General features: G+C 43.1%; 1 protein-coding gene across 1 annotated transcript; it reads right to left on the bottom strand.

The window, feature by feature from the left end:
• Nucleotides 1-8,874: 8,874 nt before the first annotated feature.
• Nucleotides 8,875-14,931, bottom strand: MYCN (MYCN proto-oncogene, bHLH transcription factor). Its single transcript, XM_063125840.1, has 3 exons — nt 14,886-14,931; nt 12,159-13,118; nt 8,875-9,867 (listed from the first exon to the last, which is right to left on the bottom strand). The coding sequence occupies exons 2-3, from the start codon at nt 12,997-12,999 to the stop codon at nt 9,266-9,268; spliced, it is 1,443 nt and encodes a 480-aa protein (XP_062981910.1). The 5' UTR covers nt 13,000-13,118; nt 14,886-14,931; the 3' UTR covers nt 8,875-9,265.
• Between the last annotated feature and the right edge of the window lie 267 nt (nt 14,932-15,198).

Raw genomic sequence — 15,198 nt, 5'->3', positions numbered from 1 at the left:
GGGCAGGGCAGGGAGATCAGAGCTGGGGGGTGGGCAGGGAGATCGGAGCTGGGGGGCAGGGAGATCAGAGCAAGGGCAGGGAGATCAGAGACGGGGGGAGGTCGGGGCAAGGGGGCGGAGCAGGGAGAACGTTTTTTGGTTTTTTTAAAAGACGTACCCCTGCCAGCCCTTTAAACTACAAACAAAATGGCGGACGCGATGGGGCTTTCCTGCAGCCCATCGCATCAGACATGTGGATTGGAGCGATAGCCCGCGCTACTTCTAGCGCGGGCTGGCCCCTCCTCACCACCGGATTATCAGGTAGGTCTAGCAACGGCCTCAGACAGCTGTGTGTATAAAGTAGATCTTTATACGCACAGCTATAGGCAGAGCTTAAAATGGGTTGAACCAAATTCCTCCATTGAATTCACCATGCAGCTACATAACTCATGGACTAGTGGGTGATGAGGGCTCATCTACACCAAGCAGGATATCCCACTATGAAAGCGGTATATAAAAGGCAGGAGCCACACCACTGCTCTATAGCAGTATTGAAGTGCACTGACAACTGTTGGGGTCCATTCATAGTGTTATATCCTACTTCGTGTAGATGTATCATGGGCCCCAACAGTTGTCAGTGCACTTCAGTTCCACTATAAAGCAGTAGTGTAGATCCTGCAGTGCACTTCAATACTGCTATAAAGCAGTAGTATAGCACCTGCCTTTTATATACTGCTTTCATACTGCTTTCATAGTGGAATGAGCCCTTAGTCACCATCTTGCTGCCTAACCCACTTCACAGGGTTGTTGTAAAGATAACAGTAGTCAAGGGGGACCCATATATGCCATCCTGAGAGAGAGAGAGAGAGAGAGAGAGAGAGAGAGAGAGAGAGAGAGAGAGAGAATCTGTTACTTCTAGTTTTGTCCTGGGCAGGATCTACACTACTGCTTTTTACAACGGTTTATAATGGTATAGACAACTGTTGGGGCCTATGACACATTCCATATGCCATTTTCAAACCGCTTTCAAAGTGTTATATCGTGCTTGGTGTAGATCTGGCCCTGCTATCTGATTCCACGGTCTAAAGCTTCTTGTGCAAGCCTTAGGCCATAGCTAGACCTAAGGTTTATTCCTGGATCGTCCAGGGGTCAAACCTGTTCATCTAGGTGACACACAGGGGATCCAGTGCTCAGGCAGGGGCGAACCCTGGATGATCCCAGTATAAACCTTAGGTCTAGCTGTGGCCTTAGTCTTCTCAGATAATCCATTTCTGAAACTGAATAGTTGAGGCCTGAATTCAACATGTGACTAAGCATTTTATGACCTGGCAGTTGACGTGCCTATGGGATAACTCCTCTGATATGCAGCTCAAAATAGATATAGCTTAGTGGGTCATATATTGTGTAGGCCTGGCCTGCAAGCTGATAGCCAGGATCTCCTTGAGAAAAGTTCCAGTCTTGATATGGCAAGATGGAAGTCTTTCTCTTATAATTGCATTGCTTGAACAATAACAATATCTCTCACTTTTAAAAGCAGAAGAGACCCAGTTTGGACCTATTAGTGGTTCATGTGTATTTTAAAATGCAGTGAAAAACAACACATGTAGCTTTTATACTTGATGGCCAGTTTATGTATTTTATATTGTGTGGTTGTGGCCCCAAGTTAAACCAAATTGTGTTATACTGTTCTGAGAAACAAATTCTATTTTAAGTATTTTCCAGTGAATAATCTGACCCTGTTAAAAATAGGGCCCTTCTAGATTAGCCTAAAGGCCTTGTGTACTCTGGCATTCTGCTCTCACAACACCCTGACAGATGAACATGGGAATCCAACAAGCTAGACATTAGTGCAACAGCACCCTCCTGTTCCTAAAAGTTGAGGTCTACAGGAAGATTAATTCATGTCTGTACTTCTGGGAAAAAATGTTATTTTTCCTGCGTCATGGCCCTATCGTATAAAGTAGACCTGTTCATACTTTTGACATTCCTGTTGTGTTCAGGAATGCTTCATGCTCTCTGTTCTCTAATTGATTTTATTGTTGTTTATTACTTCGAGCCACGCTGAGGACCCTTACGGGGCCAAAGGGCAGCATATGTGTGATTTAATCAAAATCATTCATAAATAAAGTTAGTTTTTGAACACACATTTTGTGTTGTCTGAAATAGAACATGATATTTCACCAAAGTTTCCAGAGTTCGAATGACTAGTGCTGTGCTGAAAAATTCTCCCACATTTTTTTTCAGCCGTTCTCATTCCGTTTGATAAAAAATGAATTGCTTTCGAAACGAAATTCAAAGGGGAAGAAATTTCGGAGAAATTCTCATGCTTTGGGTTCAGGGTTCTTGTCTTTGCCTTACTTAGGTGGCTGAGGGAGTGTGCACAAGCGCCCTGTCTTGCGTTGTACAATAATCTCTAGGGCAGTTTGTAGCTTCCTCAGCTTCCCACACTTTGGTTAATTTTATGTAGTGGCCACCTTCCCTCTCTTCCCCCACAATGCTCCGGAACAAGCATACCTGCTAGGTATGGGACATTGTGGGGGATGCAAAATGGAGGCCAGGCTCCTAACATAGTTACTGCTGTTGTGGCTTCCTCACCCCCACCTCACCCCCCCCCCAAAAAAAAACCTTAGGAAATGGGAAGCTGTGCTACAACCCCTGCCAGTGATAAAGCCCTACTTGTGATAAAGTGTTGGAGAATTTCTCCTCCCCTTAGAGAAATTCAGTGAAATTATCCTCCCAATTTCTTCACCCATAAATAGGACAGAGAATTTTGAGGGGCCATTTGCACACAGCTCTACTAATTACCTCACTTCTGATCTGACAAACTGAGAAGCGGCAGCAAAGGCAAACCGTTTCTGATGCCCCCCAGATCATCATGCCGAGACAGGCTAGGGAGTCAAAGGGGATGTTGAGTATTTTTATTCAATTCAGGATCAGAGACAGTCTTATTAGGCCCTGTAAAGCCCACAAAGAAGGGGTTTACAGACTAGGGTGTTAAACAGGATATAACTACAAGAGGATGAATAAAGGAGGAGGATACAGGTTGCAGTGACAATAAAGCAATCCAACGGTTGTATAAGAGCAGAAAGCCCAGCGTGTGATTTGTCTAATCAGTGCAAAATGCATATGATTATAAAGACTTATGGGAGAGGAAAGGTCTGACAACAAATTATCCAGTAATGGTGCGAAGAGAACAACAGAATGATGTATAAGTAAAATATAGCCTGACCTATAAAATAGTTATGCCACCACCATTTAAGCTGATTTAAATAAATTGACTTGAAGTACCTAGCAAGAAATGTAGCAGATCACACACTCAGGCTCTTGTTCTTGTTGTACAAGTGCAGAAAAGGGCAACTAAAATGATTAAAGGGCTGGAGCATCTCCCCTATGAGGGAAGGTTACATCAGCTGGGATTGTTTAGCTTGGAGAAGAGGAGGCTGAGGAGAGACATGATAGAGGTGTACACAATTATGTATGGCTTGAAGAACATGGCTAGGGAGACATTTTTCTCCCTCTCTCAAAATACTAGAACCCAGGGTCATCCCATGAAGCTGATTGGTGGGAGATCCAGGACAAATAAGAGGAAGTGCTTCTTCACAAAGTGCATAGTTAAATTATGGAACTCACTACCACAAGATGTGGTGATGGCCACCAATTTAGATGGCTTTAAAAGGGGGTTGGATAAATTCCTGGAGGCGAAGGCTATCAATGGCTACTAGCCCTGATGGTTGTGTGCTATCTCCAGTATTTGAGGCAATAAGCCTGTGTGCACCAGTTACTGGGGAACATGGGTGGGAGGGTGCTGTTTTACCATGTCCTGCTTGTTCATCCCTGGCCGATGGCTGGTTGGCCACTGTGCTCCTTCCTATCTCTCCTCTCTCATCTCACACTATTGCCTCGCTCGTGCTCTTCGCTCCTCTGATGCCATGTTTCTCGCCTGCCCAAGGGCCTCTACTTCCCTTGCTCGGCTTCATCCATTTTCGTCTGCTGCCCCTTACGCCTGGAACGCTCTTCCAGAACATTTGAGAACTACAAGTTCAACCACAGCTTTTAAAGCTCAACTAAAAACTTTTCTTTTTCCTAAAGCTTTTAAAACTTGATGTTGTGCAGACTTCTACTGTTACTTTCTACTGTTAGTTTTACCCTACCCTGTGCCTGCTTACCCTACCCTGTACCTGTTTGCATTCTCTTCCCCTCCTTATTGTTTTACTATGATTTTATTAGATTGTAAGCCCATGCGGCAGGGTCTTGCTATTTACTGTTTTACTCTGTACAGCACCATGTACATTGATGGTGCTATATAAATAAATAAATAAATAAATAAATAAATAAATATAATAATAATAATAATAACAATGGACCCTTGGTCTGATCCAGCATCAGGGCACTTCTTAAGTGATCTGGAGCAAGGATGAGTGGAATTCTACTCCAACTAGAATTTGAACCAGAACTGCGAGGCAGAAGTCTTTATAGAGCAAACCTGGTTTCTAATGCTATTCTGGACATAAGAAGTGCTATGCTGGATCAGACCTAGTATACAAGGTGGAGATACTGTGGCTTGGAAAATACTTGGACCATATTACACCCATCTAAGATGCTCAGAAGCCTTCAACAAGCTGGGATACAGGCTCATCATAATTGGAAGATTAGTACATATCAGGCAAGGCCCAAGAGAGTCCCTGAACTGAAAGGATATTCTTATGGTAATGAAGGCTAAAGTTTAATTTACTAATATTATGTTTTGTTTTTGTGACTCTGATGACATTTTTTTTAAAGAAGTATTCATTGAAGTTGATTTGAACTCAGTACCCACAATTGACTAACTATAGTGAACTTTTTTGAAAACACACACACACACACCACAATATATTCTAGTATTTTTTTAAACAACAACAACAACAACAACAAGCTGATAGATTCATGTTCAATTTCATCAGCAGGATAGTTATATAAAGTTTTCCTCAGGTATGTAAGCAAACCTGAGAATCTCATTGACACACAAATGAAAGTGTTTACTGGAAGAGAACTGAGTAACAGCTGTGCATTTATTGCACAATAGGACACTCCCCTGGAAGTGCCATTAGAAAAAGGCATTAAGACCACAATCCTATGCATGGTTACTCAGAATTATATCCCACTGTGTTCAATGGGGCTTACTTCCAGGAAAGTGTAAAAAGCTAATAGTACAAGCCCCACTAAAGTGAATGGGATCAATTGAGAACCAGTGCTTTTCTAGCTGTGTACTCATTTGCTAACCTCACCTTTGGGGAAAATGCATTAGGAAATCTGTACAGAGGTGTTACTCTGAAGGGCTTTTACGTTTTACTGATGTCTCCTTTTCAAATGCCTATTTGCAGAATGGCATCCCTTATCATGGTGATTAGTTTTGCATCCTATGGTGAAGTAATATTCCCCATTTACCTTTGGTTAAATGTCCCTTAAGAGGGCAAAATCTGCATGTCAAACCATAACAAAGAGTATTCTATAACGAAAACAAGTGTGAGGATGGGAGAATAATCTTCCAGGGAAGAAGCATTGTGCTAAACACTGACTTGGTTTTCCTGATGCAAACTATAGAACACATAATAAAAGAGAATGGTTGTAGTTGAGCTGGATTGGTGCCATTTGCCGGCCAAAAAATCCGTGGCTCCCAACCACTTTTTCTGTAATTCTGCAAGCTCTCCTGCTTGGCATGTTTTCTCGTCTGGTGCACCAGAAAAGTATTAATTTCAGTGTTCTGGGGCTCACCTACACCAAGCAAGATATTCCACTATGAAAGTGGTATATAAAAGGCAGGAGCCACACTACTGCTTTATAGTGGTATTGAAAGGCACTGACAACTGTTTGAGCCCGTTGACACATACCATATCCCGCTTTCAGTGTTATATCCTGTGTGGTGTATATGTGTCAATGGGCCCCAACAGTTGTCAGTGCTCTTCAGTACCACTATAAAGCAGTAGTGTAGATCCTGTATAACGAACAAGTAGCAACGGTAAGAACAGACCACGGAACAACAGACTGGTTTAAGATTGGGAAAGGAGTACGGCAGGGTTGTATACTCTCACTTTACCTATTCAACTTGTATGCAGAACACATCATGCCACGTGCCGGGCTTGACGAATCCAAGGCTGGAGTTAAAATCTCAGGAAGAAACATTAACAATCTCAGATATGCAGATGACACTACATTGATGGCTGAAAGCGAGGAGGAGCTGAGGAGCCTTATGACAAAGGTGAAAGAAGAAAGTGCAAAAGCTGGGTTGCAGTTAAACCTCAAAAAAACCAAGATTATGGCAACCAGCTTGATTGATAACTGGCAAATAGAGGGAGAAAACGTGGAGGCAGTGACAGACTTTGTATTTCTGGGCGCAAAGATTACTGCAGACGCTGACTGCAGCCAGGAAATCAGAAGACGTTTACTTCTTGGGAGGAGAGCAATGACAAATCTCGATAAAATAGTTAAGAGCAGAGACACCACACTGGCAACAAAGGTCCGCATAGTTAAAGCAATGTTATTCCTCCCTTTTATATACCACTTTCATAGTGGAATATCTTGATTGGTGTAGATGAGCCCCCAGTCAAAACTACACTGTGGCTTGGCCATCAGAACTGTGCCTCAGGCTATTACATACTTAATTCCCTTCCTCTTATGGATTCACAATAACTACCATTTCTTGCGATATCTGAATCAGGCAAACAATAGTTAATGCAAAGCACAATTTGCCTCCAAGCCAGAAATGGAAACTTAGATCAAACCAGTTTCCAATTCTAGTTTGAGGCCACCTATAGTTTGCAGTAACTGCAAGATTCAGGCATCATGGTAAACTATAGTTATTGTGAACCCAAAAAAGAGGGAGGCATCTATGTCACCCAATCACAAGGGTTGGAAAAGGTCTCATCCCTCCCTGATCCTATAGGCTTTAAATGTAAAATGAGAATTATTTAAAGTACTGGCTTAAATCTGCCGCACAAGATTTCCCTTTGCTCTCCACCTCCGCCAACCGTCCACACAACCCCCCATATCTTGTCCATAGTAGATCTGGGGGGCTGAAAGGGAAACCCATGCCCCTATCCATTTCCATCCTGCTTGCGAATGATCAACCCACTGAGTTTTAACTTTTTAAAAATACACATGTAGTCTTCACTGCAGCCATCAAACCCCATCCTAAACATTAAAGGGATTAAGCAATGTTAAATAGAATTGGGCCTCCAGGCCAGAGGAAGAGACTTGGGGCTGCAAATAGGAGTATATTGCTACATGACATCAAATTGGCATAAAATGGAAGGCATCAATCGGTGGGCAGTTTGCAATGTGTCTGTGTACTAGATTAAAAGACACCAGTGTGAAAGGACTGAGTTGATCATAACGCTATCAAGATTCTAGTGGCTAGTATTGTGAAACAGCCATATCAGTATACACCTTTCCAGCCTCTGTAAACAAATTTTCAGAAAAAATCCAGCATTTTCCAGCCTCTATTAACTGAAAAATCACTTGTTATTCCTCTATTTGATTCAGCATAACTGTGTGCACTATTCTTTTTTATTTATTGTTCTAATCACACAACAGTCCAAACCCAAGAACATAATGCAAATTGTTATATAACTATTATGGTCATTACAGAAAAAGCATGGGGACCAGAATACAATCGGACAAAATTTGAAGTTGCATTTCTTATCTCAAGTAAGTGCCTGTATCCCCACTACAACAAACTGCATTTGAATGCACAAACTCTTGATTTTTTCAAATGACAAGTTTTCCCAAATCAAAGTAGCTGATATTTTGAGACTCTGTAGAACCCAAAGGATTCCTAGTTGTGCCTTGCTAAGAAACAGATTCTGGTAACTTCATATAGTGGGCAATATGTTATGGACTATGTCCTAAAAGGAATTTTTGCTTATATATGCATAGGCACTGGTTTAGTAGAACTATAAAGAAATCAGCAGATCTGCAACTAGCCAACGTGTTCTGGGGTTCAAGACCCCTGATTGTATCTAGATATGTAAACACTTTATGGTATGGCAAACTTGATCCTGTCCTATAACTGCAATCGTATGTATACTTATTAGAAAGTAAATCCCATTGAGATGAATCCAGAGTAAGTCATTCTCAAGAGAAAACCCAATGAAGTCAATGGGACTTAAGTTAGTCGAGATCCAACTCTATATGCTGGGCCTAATTCAAAATCTAACCAAAGTTAAGAAAATGTACCACCCAGCAAGTGATTTGGTATAGGGAAAGACCAAAGTGGTAATTATCTTTTACATTCTTGCAGATATTATGTTATACCAATGAAATGACAAAAGCAATTTTAAAATATAATTTTTTTAAAAAAAGTAAGTAACACATCATTTAATTGCTATTTATTTTCATAAACATGAGGTATTTCAAAGTGCTATAAAGATGCAGCACTAAATGTACATCGTTGGAAGAAATTAAACACAGAACTTTGCAATTACTCAGTTCTATGCAACAAACATTAACAAATACATTAACTGGAAGAAACAGGCTAGGAAAAAAAGGCATATATAGTAAATTTCTTTACAAAAGTTTTCTTAGTTCAAAAAAGTGATAAAGTAATATCTACTCAAAACTTTCCACAACCATTTTCATACGAAAATATAAGTATCAAATTTAGTTATGTATCAGCATCATACTAAAGTATACAGGCAGTGTAAGAATTAGTACAGTACATAACAGAGATTAACAATATATTTGTATACAAAAACATGCTCCTCAAACATTGAGGTATTACAGTACTTAGGTATGAACTTCCAGTCTAATATTGGTAGCAAAAGTCACCTCTCATAACCCAAGGCATGTACAAAAGGCAAGTGTGTATGTGGTATTTACAGAGGTCTTCCCCCCCCTCTCCCACCCCCGACAAGGGTACAAAATGGGTTTGCCCCATAACACCTGGTAGAACATAAGCACCATTAAAAAGGAATGAATGTTTCCAAACTCAACTGGATGTCATAAGCAAGGTCCAAACGCTCACAACGTTTAAAGAACATTTACAGTTCTAAGAGGAAATACAAAGGCATTCCATCATGGTTTGGTAGAGTCTCTTCAATTCCACACAAGAACATCCATCTGCTCTCCATCCAGATAACAGTGTTTTGTCATCTATATCAGAGACTGGATTGAAAGTAAAACCAACATTCTTAACGTCAAAAAACATAACTCTCTTTAAGGAATCAAAAATGTGCAAAGTGGCAGTGGCTGTCCAGATCAGACATTTATATATATAAAAAAGTAAGTTTTTTTTTTTTTAAAAAGAAGAAATTTAGCAAGTCTGCATGTGTTCTAATTTCTTTATCAACTGCTGCTGTCTGACTTGCAATTTTTCCTTTTCTAGCAATAACTTGTGCTCCTCGGTATGTAGGGAATGAACGTATTCAGTGGCTTTTTTCAAGATGACAACTTTTGCCGCTTTCTCGTTTTTAACCAGTTCTGGCACATGGTCCCTTAACGTAAGAAAACTTGACCTCAGGTCGTTGCGCCGCTGCCGCTCTAGAATATTATGGTTACGTCGACGTTCGCTGTCTTCTGAATCGGAGTTTCGAGGGCTGGAGCTCTTGGGTTTTGGTTGGGTCATGGGTTTCACGGGACGGGGTGCTTCATTTTTTAGCTTTTTCTGGGGTGGCACATCTTCACTTTCGATGTACGGTGAAGGTGCAGCATAGTTATGTTGCTGATGAATAGGGGCACAACGCTTTAGGATGACTTCGTTTGGCTGAGTTCTCACAGAAGCAATGGTGGTGGCATTTTTGGGGCGCATTGCAATAGTCAGGGTAGTAACAGTTTTGTAGGAGGAAGAGCGCCTCTTTTCCACTGTTACTACATCAATTTCTTCTTCCTCATCCTCCTCTTCTTCTTCATCTTCATCTTTTCAATACATGGAAAGAGAAAACACCAAGATGTTACAATCTCAGGGAAACAGACCAGAAGGCTCTCAAGCATTTAGCATTAATTAGCATATATGTGTGCTAAATAAAAAGCAATTCCCAGGGCAAATGCCAATGTATAAATATTTAAGCACTCAAAATATGCAGTGCAGCCAGGAAAACCGCATTTAAAGGTTTTTTAAAAAATAATTTTGCATACTCAAGCCTTAGAGCCTACATACATTCATCAAGTCTTTAAGAAATAAGATAGGGTTATAGAACTACGTGAAACAATGCAAAGATGCAGTAAAAAAAATTTAAAAATGCCACCCAAATAATCATAGGAAGATTAAAAGAATATAAAAATGAAATGCCCTAATTTGCATTTTAAGCAAACATTCTATGCTCTAAACTGAATGGACAAAATAAACAGGAACACAATGCACATATGTTTGTGTGTGTATGTGTGCGCGCGTACACACACACACTTGAACACATCTTGCTTGACTGAAAAAGGACTAGAAAACCAAACAATTGTTGGATTTGTTCTAACAGAAAATGCAAAGCTGTTCCAGTTGGTGGGTCCCTTTAAGCCAAAGTTTTGGTTAACTGCCAAGCAGACAGCTGTTGGGAGGAAGTCCTCCCTCACTCAAAGCTGTCAAGTTGCAGACATAAAGGGGGCAGTGAATCTTTTGAAACAGGAGGCTGAATTGTCAAGTTTATGATTATGGTCATATGGATCCTCTCATTTACATATGTCAAACTGTGTTTACACTCATGCTGTATTCCACACACCCCACCAAGGTAGGTGTTTTACTGAAGTCTACGGCCTTAGCTAGACCTAAGGTTTATCCCGGGGTCATGCCTGTTCATGTAAATGACACAGAGGGGATCCCGGGATAAACCTTATGTCTAGCTAAGGCCAATGTTTTGTTCCACTAAAGCAAAAATCAAGTGTGTCTAATAAATCATTGCATGGCAAATAAATAAATAAAAAAAAATGTTCGTTTTGATGCCTTGCTCAAAATACAAAATTAATCTGCTGCCCACAACGGAAAACAAATCATTCTTGCCTGAAAACAGTCTATTTGTACAATTCATTGTTTTACATTTAAAAAGTACTTTTTCAGGCAGCAGAAATAAAACAAGGAAGAGGCTGCATTGTGGTATTTAGTATAATGGTGTGGTACGGTTGTTGTGTTTTTAAAAAATATTGTTTTATTCATTCAGCATCAATGCCGAAATCTCTTTTAAGGCATTTTCAAGCAAGTATCTGGAAGAATCCCCAAAGGAAACTTTTTCGATATGATACTGACTTAAGGGAGGTAAGCACACTGCCATCTACTGGTCAGGCTTTGTAATGTTCCTGAAATGGAAGCAATAAAGCACATCTACCTATTTGGAGAGCGTAAGGACTGTTTATTGATCTTTTAAAAAATACAAGAGGATATCAACTGTTTTCTCCTTGTGAAATAAATGTAGTAGCCCTGCGTATCCTGTTTATGCACAGCTCTTGGCAGAAGTGTCTACAGTTTTTATCCTAGCTGTTTCACAGTACCAGAGATTTGCACATACAGCTATAGGAGAACACCCTATGTTGGAGGGATCCAACTATTTCTCTTCTTTCTCATGTCTGTCCCGGTCCTGCTTTAAATCTGCCCCTTAATTTCTTTTTTCATCTTCCTATTCTGCAGTAAATGGTTCCTCTATTTTGGCCAGCAACTTTCCCTGAGCTCCTTTTCCAGTAACACAAAACGACAAGACCTTGGAATATGGACTTATATTCTTTAGTTTATATTATAGACCGTGTGGTGGCTGAAGAATAGAGGTAAACCTTGTTTAATTTGTGTACAGGAAGGAAAGACAAGAGTCTGAGAGAGAAAATGAAAGAGATGTATCTCTTCTTCTCTGTCAGTGGTCCATAAGCCAAACAGTAGTCCAAATGGACTAGCCCAGCAGAAGGCAACCTGATATTTTGGACTCCAAGTCCCATTGGGTGTGCTGGCTGGGACGTGATAGGAATCATACTCCAAAACATCTGTAGGGCAGCAAGTTGCCAACCCCTGGACTAGCCTAATCACAACATGGCAATGTGCTGGGATTGTCAAACAGCACTCTCAGGACAGGAATTTTGCTCTTCTGCCAATAATGCACCCTCCAACTTCCAGCTGCCACTCTGACTGGCAGAGATGTATAATGTATATGGTATATTGGTTATTTGGGGAGGGGAAGAATGTTCATCTTGAAACCCTATCGTGATGCACGCATGTAACAAAAGATGTCATTATTTACCAGAATCACTAAGTGTGTCATCTCCGGAACTGTTGTTGGCCCGGCTGTCACTAGTTGCACCTGGGTGGTGGCCAGTGCTGCTGCTGCGCTGAGCAGGAGCTGCTGCTGCCGCCGCCGCCCCTTGGACAATCCCGCTGCTGCTGCTGCTGCTAATGTTCACCCGGATGCCAGCCACTCCCCCTGCAGCGGAGGCTGGAGCTGCGGCTGCCGGCTCTCTCTTGTTCATAGGGAAAGGGAACACCACGGCTGGATCCACACACTCTGACACAGAGTTGTTGAGCTCTGCTTGGCTGCCGCTATTGTTTCCACTGCTGGTGTTGGGGGGGTTGGTGGCGGCGGCAGCGAGGGTGGCAGACCCAGCTGTGGCAGGCGCTACAGCTGTTCCTCCTTTATTCTGCGGCTTCTCATTCACTGGCCTTTCCAGCTTTTCGCTGCTGGACGAGCCACTCCACATGCAGTCCTGAATAATGATGGAGTTGAGGTTGCTGCTTTCCCCCAAGCCAGTCTCGAAGGAGTCCCCTCCATCTCCGCTGCCCCACAGGTCAGCTTCCGGGGGCAGGAGCAGCAATTCCGAAGCCCAGTCCAGAGGGTCGCTGGTGCGAAATCCCCCTAGGGCTGCTGCTCCCCATGACGCTGGGGCTCCTCCCGGGGGGTTCTCTTGCAAACCTGCCGGGCTCGGAGACAGAGGAGGTGTAGGCAGTAGCTCAAACTTTTTCCAGATGTCCTCCCCCGGAGGAGCCGAGTCCGGACCGCACAAATAAAAATCATCTTCATCCGGGTAGAAACAAGGCTGCAAAGAGTCAAATTCAAGATCTGGGTTTTTACTGACCATCCCTGGCATCTCTCGTCGTTTCCCTTCAACAGGGTTCCTTAGTTTGGAGCTTACAAGTTAAGAGAGAAATGTTGCGTTTTGTTTTCCACTTGGTGAGGAAGGATACGCCCCCCTGCTTCTAGCAGGATCTGAAACCAAAAAGGTTTTGGGGGGGAGAATATACAAATTAGATTAAAAATGCAGAAATAGGCACCTAAACCATGTTATGTGTTATAATCTTTAAACGACAGCCAACAACAACTCTCTACCAACGCTTCAACAAGACATGATCCATTCCTGATAAAAATCAGACTGCACACAAATGCAACACTTCCTCGGTTTCTACCTTCTATAGGGAAACAGCAGAAATATCTTAACAGGAATGTACATATGGGGCTTCTATTCAGTTCGGTCTCTCTCAAGTCTGTTCCTTGGGCTCACCCCCTTCTCTGCCCAGGGGCGGCGGCAAAGGGAGGGGGGGGATTTCACAGATGCAAAGAGAGGTTCTTCCAGCAGTAGCCCCTGCAGAAAAAAACCCTCTGGATATTCCTGCAAAGTAAGAGGAAGTTTCTTCCCTCTTTTGTCATCTCCAGGCTATGCAGGAGAGGGAAAAGGGTCGACGGTTGTTTAAAAAAAAAAAAAAAAAGCGGGGAGGGGCGAGGCGCTCAGTGCTACTTTGCAAATTGCCATTCCATGCAACTCCCAAGACCGCTTCCAGCAACCCTCAAGCAGAGATAGTGTGGAGACAACATAGGAAGTCGCCCAAAGCAACGATATTATGCAATAGAATGAAATCCACTAGCGCGCGCGCGCACACCCACCCAACCCCATCACCTTGATCAGCCTAGAAAACCTTTAACAAGGTTTACTGGAAGTTTTTACACGCGCGCACACACACACACACACGAACAAATAAGGGGGCGGGAGAAAAAAAAGAGGATGTGATTGTGTGCGCGGGGAGGGGAGGTTGTCGCGTTGTCATTAGGCGCACGCCAAATGGCTAAAAACACTACCAAGTTGTGGTCTTGTCCTATTCATTCACCCCTTCCTCAATCTCCCGGAAGATCCCACCACCATTTGGGGGGGGGGGCATTTCAAGCCGAGAAGGACACAGTCCTTGAACCGCGTCGTGGTTCCCCATCCCTGGACCGACGCCTCCCCCATCCTTATAAGCAGGGTTTTGCACTAACTGCGACTCGGCATCTCCAAGCCTGAAGTCCGAAATAAGAGATCCAGCAGCCTTTTCCATGCACGTCAGAGGAAAACGGAGTAAAAACACACACAAAAAAGGGGGCGTTAGGAAGGGAGAGAGGAAGGAAGGAAGGAGAGGCAGGTTCCTGCATTTATTGAAATCCGAGGCGGAGATCAATAACAATAACCGCTCAGGAATAAAAAGCTTTCCCGATCGAGGAGGGCGCGCGCGCGCGCGCACACACACACACACACACGCAACCAGCAGCCGCACGAACCCATCCCAGCTGCTCTCGCCTGCCTGCCTGCCCCGCCCCCCTGATCGCTCCCACTATTGTACAATATTTTACCTTCATCGAAGCCTTATTCATTCGCGACCAAGAAATCGAGGGAAGGAGGAACCGGCACACATCGAAAGGCACTTCCAACAAAAGCATCGACGCACAAGCGTCCTTCGCTGCAACATCAACAGTTTTTGTTGTTGTTGTTGCTGCTGCTGCTGGGTGGTGTGTGTGTGTGTGTGTGTTAATATGGTTGGCTTCTGATGAATGAAAAGCCAGCAAACCCGGATCACTGCAATGCCAACGTACGCATAATCTCTCTATCCTTCCGTCCTCTCAAATGAGGATGCGAGTCATCTGTCCTTTCCCCTTCCCCGCCCCCACCGCTCCCCCCCCCCCCTAAATGGCTATTGCATCCCCAACACTCATGCCTCGTCTCCTTACCTCCTGGCTGACGGTGGCGGTTGCAAAGAAGAAGTGGGGGGGGGGTAAAGGGGGAGAATGAAAGCAGATGATGTTCTCGTCTCTAGCACTTTAAAGAGCGCCAGCAGCCCCGGTCGGCCCCCCAAGCCCGGCTTAAGCCTCCACATTCACCCTTTGCTTGCAGACAGATGACTGTCACTGAGTGGGCTTTGAAGCTCTTGTATATTATTAACTAAAAAAAAAAAAACCTGACACACCCGGGGAGGGAAGGAGGAGGCGAGAGGGAGGGGGGCGAGCGAGACAGCCTTAACTCCTCCTCCCAGATTTCCATAAA

The sequence above is a fragment of the Elgaria multicarinata genome, chromosome 4, assembly GCF_023053635.1.
Source record: "Elgaria multicarinata webbii isolate HBS135686 ecotype San Diego chromosome 4, rElgMul1.1.pri, whole genome shotgun sequence".
NCBI classification, from domain to species: domain Eukaryota; kingdom Metazoa; phylum Chordata; class Lepidosauria; order Squamata; family Anguidae; genus Elgaria; species Elgaria multicarinata.
This window is presented reverse-complemented; position numbering and strand designations above follow the sequence as displayed.

What these genes read in the sequence shown, in the direction of transcription:
- MYCN (XM_063125840.1), bottom strand. Translation starts at nt 12,999, where the DNA reads ATGCCAGGGATGGTCAGTAAAAACCCAGATCTTGAATTTGACTCTTTG. An exon ending in TGACACACTTAGTGATTCTG is followed by an intron (nt 9,868 to 12,158) that starts GTAAATAATGAC and finishes TGTATTGAAAAG; the next exon opens with ATGAAGATGAAGAAGAAGAG.